The 7,500-nt window shown below is 44.9% G+C and overlaps 1 protein-coding gene across 1 annotated transcript in view; it reads right to left on the bottom strand.

The window, feature by feature from the left end:
• Positions 1 to 7,500, bottom strand: part of LOC145402944 (uncharacterized) — a 184,676-nt gene that overhangs the window by 143,196 nt on the left and 33,980 nt on the right. The window contains exon 2 of the mRNA XM_080274837.1: positions 4,594 to 4,791. Coding sequence (XP_080130963.1) covers positions 4,594 to 4,791 — 198 coding nt within the window. The remainder of the gene's footprint in view (positions 1 to 4,593; positions 4,792 to 7,500) is intronic.

Below are 7,500 nucleotides of genomic sequence, written 5' to 3'. Positions count from 1 at the left end.
AAATGAGAGAGAGAGAGAGAGAGAGAGAGAGAGAGAGAGAGAGAGGGGGGGGAGTAAAGAAAAAATAAAACACAAAGGTAATAAAGGGAACAGAATTACACACACACTTCTTACTCTTCTTTAATATTCTTTTTCTTTATTCAATTTTCTTATTCCTCTTGTCTTACTCCCTCGTTTCCTTATTTCCCCTTTCCTCTGTTTTTCTTTCTTTCCCCTCCCCTCTCCCCATCTCCCCTCCCCTCCCCTCCCCATTTCCCCTCCCCTCCCTTCTTCCCATCTCCCCCTCCCCTCCCATCCTCTCTACCCATTTCCCCCTTCCCCTCCCATCCCCTCTCCCCATCTCTCTCCCCTCCCCTCCCCTCCCCTCCCATTTTCCTCATCTTGTATTATGGTGGCGGTAGTGGCTGAAATCGCATGTAAAGTGCTTCGAAAATGGCCTTAGAGGGAGAGAGAGAGAGAGAGAGAGAGAGGGGGGGGGACATGGAAGGAGGGAGGGAGAGAAATCCATGAATCTCGCCAAAACAAGACACTTGAGTCTCTCTCTCTCTCTCTCTCTCTCTCTCTCTCTCTCTCTCTCTCTCTCTCTCTCTCTCTCTCTCTCTCTCAAAGCATTTTCAAACAATTCCATCGCACTTTTCCTTCTTCTCCATATCTTCCTTCTTTCCTTTATTCATTCCTTCATTCTTCCCTCCCTCCCTCCCTCCCTCCCTTTACCCTCAAGCCATAAAATGTAAGTGATCAATTTTCCTCTCTCTCTCTCTCTCTCTCTCTCTCTCTCTCTCTCTCTCTCTCTCTCTCTCTCTCTCTCTCTCACTCTTTCTCTCTCTCTCTCTTCCCTAACCTTACTACTTTCCTTCCCTTCCAATCTCTTCCCTTCCCATCCTTCTCCTCTCCTCCCTCCCTTCCTCCCTCCTTTCCTTTCTCCTTTCCCTTCCCTTCCCTTTCTCCTTTCCTTCCCTTCCATCTATGCTCTGTTCACTGACTAGGCCTAGTGTTACTAATTTCAGTCTTAAATGCTGAACTATAAACAAGATATTATTTTTTTCATTGGAGTATTATACTAGTCACGAAGAAGTGTTATTTAAAGGTTGTCGCATTGTATCACTGAACACCGTTAATTATGCTGACAAAGGGATGATAATGTCCGCTGCAGTAAGGCCACCGAAGTATTGTGTATATTAGGCCCCCCCATGAACACCACATCCCCCATATTCTTTAGAACTGAACCCATGTTTATTTATAATAAATTTAAAAAGTTATTTTCTTTGACCAGGGAGACGCCTGGCCCCAGCTGCCTGTAACCTTCCACCAGCTGCCATCCGCCTCCCTGTGTCCAAGACGATCGTCGGAAGCATCCTTCTCGAGGAGTCCAGGGAAGACCTGTCTCCACCCAGCACTGACACCCACTGTGGCGAGAGACATGCAAGCACCCCACCCACACCAGCCGCCCTGATGTGGACGTCGCCGCATTCATAAGAACATAAGAAGAGGATAACTGCAGTAAACCGGTTGGCCAACAGGCCATGTAAACTGTCACAGTGCCAGGGACGAAGCAACAGCCCATCATATCGTTCACGGCACCATCATTGCCCCCTTCACACCCCCTGGACACTTCTTTCCTGCTGTGTACTGTACCTTCTTCATAACATCTTGATGTACAGGTACTCGAACACATTCTTACCCTTCACCCCGACTTACTTTCATTGTAATGACCTGGCACTAAGACAGTGATGAGACATTTTGGTGTGTCTGTGTATTATATATATATATATATATATATATATATATATATATATATATATATATATATATATATATATATATATATATATATATATATATATATATATATATATTTTTTCCCCTGCATTAATGATGATAAAACGTAACTCTGATATGCAGGTATTTTTATTTGTAATTGTATTTTTGAATCTGGGAATAAAAGCATTTGTATTTGTATTTATTTGTGTCTGTATTTGACCTATAAAAAAGTATTTGATCCGCCTCTCTCTCTCTCTCTCTCTGTATATATATATATATATATATATATATATATATATATATATTTATCTATATCTAAATCTATATATATATATATATATATATATATATATATATATATATATATATATATATATATATATATATATATATATATATATATATATATATATATATATATATGGGTGTGTGTGTGTGTGTGTGTGTGTGTGTGTGTGTGTGTGTGTGTGTGTGTGTGTGTGTGTGTGTGTGTGTCTGTCTGTCTGTCTGTCTGTCTGTCTGTCTGTGAGAGAGAGAGAGAGAGAGAGAGTTAGGCTTCTGAATTTGAGGACAGGTATGGTAAAGCCTTGGAGTGGGGGGAGGGGGAAGGAGGGATGAGGAAGGGGGAGAGAAGTGAAAAGGAGGAGGAGGAAGAGGAGGAATCAAGGAGTACAAAGGAAAGCAAACAGCAACAGATCTAATGATCCTTTCGAGGCTGCTTGTTACAAAGAAAACTAACGCTATGATATCTAATTCTACAAGTTGAAGGTAAGGATAGAATTAGATAACATAGTAATGGTCTTCTCTGTAACAAGCAACCTCGAAAGGACCATTAGATCTGTTGCTGTTTCCCTTCTTTTGTATTCCTCCTCCTCCTCCTCCTGGAGAAAAGATGATGATGATGAATGAAATGAAGGAACTGAAAGACTGGAAGAATGAAGAGAGAGAGACATGGAGGAAAGGGGACGCAGGAGGACGGGAGAAGGGAAGAAAAGAAGAAAAAAAAGTGAAAAGAAAGAGCTAATTGGATTTTATAGTTCCCACATGTTTACTCTCTCTCTCTCTCTCTCTCTCTCTCTCTCTCTCTCTCTCTCTCTCTCTCACACACACACACACACACACACACACACACACACACACACACACACACACACACACACACACACACATAAATTCCCTCTCACATACATCTTTTTCTCATACATATTTCTCTCTTTCTCTCTCTCTCTCTCTCTCTCTCTCTCTGGTATTTGCTGTTAATATTTGCCTATGGGGTCACGTGCTCCGAAAATTTTGCCAATGGTGGGTGAACGGATATGAAATTGAGACGAGAGGGGAGGAGGGGAGAGAAAGGGGAGGAGGAGGGGAGAAAGGGAGAGGAAGGGAGATAAAAGAGGGAGAAGGGGAGAGGGAAGAGGAAGAGGAGGTAGGGAGGGGATGGGGAGAGAAGGCGGGGAATAGGGAACTGAAAGGAGGACAGACACACACACACACACACACACACACACACACACACACACACACACACTAGAAACAGATGGATAGGGAGTTTGTGAATACGAAGAGAACAGGTGTGAATGAGAGAGGTAGTTCCAGGTGAGGTGTTAATGAGAGAGGTATTCCCGGGGGTTGGGTGGGGGGTGGGGTGGAGGCAGGTGTCTCAACCCCTCGTGGTTATAACGCTACAGTTCTCTTAATATCTATATCTATCTATCTATCCATCTATCCATCTATCTATCTATAGCCCAACGCCCTAATCTCGCAAAGGGTGGCCGCAGACAAAACGCCTCTAAGTCGCTCTGTCACCCACCATTTGACTGCCCTCCCCCCAACTCACTCCCCCCTCCCTCATATACTTCTCCCTCCATCTCACCCTAAGTCTCCCCCCCCTCTCCCTCCCTCCACTTCACCTACATACACCCTCACAGCCAGTCTTTCATTCTCCATTCTCTCCACATGCCCAAACCACCTCAGTGTATTTCTCCTAATCTTCTCAGTCACATCCACATCCACACCACAGCGTTCCTTCCCTTCTTCATTCGTCAACCTGTCCCTCCACGTCACTCCACATGCTCATCTCAGGTAACTCATTTCCACTGCTCTCACTCTTGACTCGTTCCCCTCTAGCAATGTCCACGCCTCGCTTCTATCTAGCTCTTTTTAAACCTATCTATCCATCTATCTGTCTATATATCTATAGTTCTATGTTTCCTTCTCTCTCTCTCCCCCACAGTCTCTCCCCAATTCCCTTCCCTAGCTTCTTCCCCTCCTCTACCTCCCATTTTGTCTTCCACTCCCTCCCCTTACCTCTCCCCCCTCCCTCCCTCTTTATCCCTCCTTCCTCCTCAACTATCCCCTCCCAAACACCCCCAGGGCCTCCCCCCACCCAACACCCCAGGGGAGGAAGACCACCCCTGAGATATACCTGATAACCCCCGTGTACCTTGCCTACCTCACCTGTATTACCTGTGTGTGTGTGTGTGTGTGTGTGTGTGTGTGTGTGTGTGTGTGTGTGTGTGTGTGTGTGTGTGTGTGTGTGTGTGTGTGTGTGTGTGTGTGTGTGTGTGTGTGTGTGTGTGTGTGTGTGTGTGTGTGTGTGTGTGTGTGTGTGTGTGTGTGTGTGTGTGTGTGTGTGTGTGTGTGTGTGTGTGTGTGTGTGTGTGTGTGTGTGTGTGTGTGTGTGTGTGTGTGTGTGTGTGTGTGTGTGTGTGTGTGTGTGTGTGTGTGTGTGTGTGTGTGTGTGTGTGTGTGTGTGTGTGTGTGTGTGTGTGTGTGTGTGTGTGTGTGTGTGTGTGTGTGTGTGTGTGTGTGTGCCTTTTGATGTCACCATACCTTTAGATGTCACCACACCTTTTGATGTCACCATACCTTTAGATGTCACCATACCTTTTGATGTCACCATACCTTTAGATTTCACCACACCTTTTGATGTCACCATACCTTTAGATTTCACCACACCTTTTGATGTCACCATACCTTTAGATGTCACCACACCTTTTGATGTCACCACACCTTTAGATGTCACCACACCTTTTGATGTCACCAAATATTTTACGTCACTTAATATGTAAGATGTCACCATACCTCTTAAATATTGTCACCAACCCTCTAAGTAACATCAAATATTTGTCACCCAACACCTGTACCTTAGTCACCAAGCATACGTTTAAATGCCACTAATTTTAATGCCTTTAAGTAATTGTGTGTTACTTTTTTTTGTTATGAAGGGAAGGAGGAAGCAAAGGCCAGGAGCCCAAAAATTCCTCCCTCCAAGAAAAAAAAATCCGTTCAACTGGACAAACTTTGAAAATAAATTACAGCTTTTAGCTCGAGTGATCATTCCTGCACTGTGCCCGTATACGCAATTCTGGGGAGGGTCGCCTTCATGTGGTGGCGCCGATATAACTGGCTCCTGCCCAGCTACACAAACATCCCACGCTTCTTATCTCCCAAACAAGGGTCGTGGGCTGCAGGACAGTTTCAGGCTGCAGTCCACGGGGTTCATATTTCAAATGAACCTGGAGCCACAGCAAACAATATGATCACTCTACCCAGGTCCACCACGAGGAGGTAAGCTTCACGGACCCACACCATGCCCGTCCCAACCACCCTACCATTGGACATGCTGCCATCATCATCATCATTGCATAGGCCTTGCAGTTTTACATACTATCACTGCCTGTCTCCGTGCTGACTCATGGCAGCGGGGTGTGTATGTGTGGACTATTCTAAGCGACCCAGCCACCCAGACTTCACAGGAAGAGACAGTCAGAGAGACCAAGCAGGGAGGGGAGGAGGGGAGACATTTACTCAATTTAGCCAGTGAAAACACCTGATAATCAGTACACTAAACGGTACGGTGATGAACCATACCGTGTCAGGGCTTGGCAAATTTTTACGGCCGGATACCCAGTCCTGACACCAACCCTCCCCTATTTATCCGGGCTTGGGACCGGCATTGAGTTGAGCTGGCTTCCTCCTGGGATCAAACGCAACTCAATGGCTGGGTTACAATGTCATATACGCCTTTGAAAATAACTTGGCCTTAAATTCTACCCAATCTGAATGCTGAATTCTAGCAAGATTAACAAATGCTACACTCTTTTTACCCTAACTTCACCTAGAACTGCTGTCCATCCATCCACCCACCCACCTTGAATTTTGACTTCTAACATGAGATTATAAGAACATAAGAAGAGAGGATAACTGCAGTAGGCCGGTTGGCCCATGCTAGGCAGCTCCTAGAAGAGTAACTGAACTACTAGAATGATATAAGGATAGCAAAGAAGATATGAAGTGCTACGAAATGGATGCAAAGCCACTGCACCGTATTTTTCTGCCACTGAACTGTGTGATATAAGCTGCAAAAAGACAAAAACCTAGGCCAAGTTAGGGCAACAAAAGTATAGTGTGTAGTTCACACTTTAAATCCATAAAGATTTATGTTCATTCTCAGCATACAGTAATTGTCATAGCTCAGTGGCAGAGGACGACTGTACTAGGGTTCAACATCCCTTCCACAGAACTTCATTATTAGCGCCATGATGATGATCTGTTACAGCTCAACATTCAAGATGGCAAGTCTACGCCTAGATAAAATGACCTGAGTATAGCTGACGCCTAGTGATGTAGTGGGTGAAGGCACTGCGGCAGGATGGGGCCAGTCAGGGCTTAGATCTGAGGCACAGTTGAGGTTTGCTGATTACATTGCCATTCAGGATGCTGGCCAGCCTTCCCCTAACCCCACTGTGGCAGGGAATAAATATACTGTATGCGATGTATTTTATGGACATCCAGCTGATTTCAAGTACTGTGTTTTGGTGGCAAAGCTGGGCTGCAATGCTATCAAATAAACTATCTTTATGCCTGTCACCCCTTATAACCATACTTAAGACTGAAAATCACTGAGGATCGGCTAAGTTAAACTACTGCTTTCTCAAAACAAAAGGTGTCAGTCAGAAAGGTAGTCCCAGGTGAGGTGAGGCGAGGTGTTAATGAGAGGTATTCCCGGGGGTGGGGTGGGGTGGAGGCAGGTGTGAGGTAAGGTGTGCGGCTGAACCCCACGTGATTATAGTACTCCAGGCTGTCTATTAATATCTATATTTATTTATCTATCTAGCTATTTTTAAACCTATCTATCTATCTACCTGTCTATCTGTCTATATATCTATCTAGTTCTATAACATGTCTCCTTCTCTCTCTCCCCCACAATCTCTCCCCACTTCCCTTCCCTAGCTTCCTCCCCACCTCTACCTCCCATTTTGTCTTCCACTCCCTCCACTTCACCTCTTTCCCCCCCCCTCCCTCTCTATCCCTCCTTCCTCCTCAACTACCCCCTTCCCAAACACCCCCAGGGCCTCCCCCCACCCAACACCCCAGGGGAGGAAGACCGCCCCTGAGATTTACCTGATAACCCACGTGTACCTTGCCTACCTCACCTGTCTTACCTGTGTGTGTGTGTGTGTGTGTGTGTGTGTGTGTGTGTGTGTGTGTGTGTGTGTGTGTGTGTGTGTGAAGAAAATGTATGTGTAATTCATCATATGTACACTATTACAATATGCCTGTGTGTACGCCTTTGTGTGTATACGTGTGCGTCTACAAATATGTGCGAATATCCTAAGCAATAATAATATTCCCTTGTGAGTTGCCTAAATAATATTACTGTAACAATATCAGCGTTAATTTACGGTAATAGCATTTATGGAGAAACAAACCCGCTACATAAATACATAAAGCGCT

Source organism: Coenobita brevimanus, chromosome 59 (genome assembly GCF_032717465.1).
Source record: "Coenobita brevimanus isolate Jiangsu-jjx chromosome 59, ASM3271746v2, whole genome shotgun sequence".
In the NCBI taxonomy this organism is placed as follows: Eukaryota; Metazoa; Arthropoda; class Malacostraca; order Decapoda; family Coenobitidae; genus Coenobita; species Coenobita brevimanus.
This window is presented reverse-complemented; position numbering and strand designations above follow the sequence as displayed.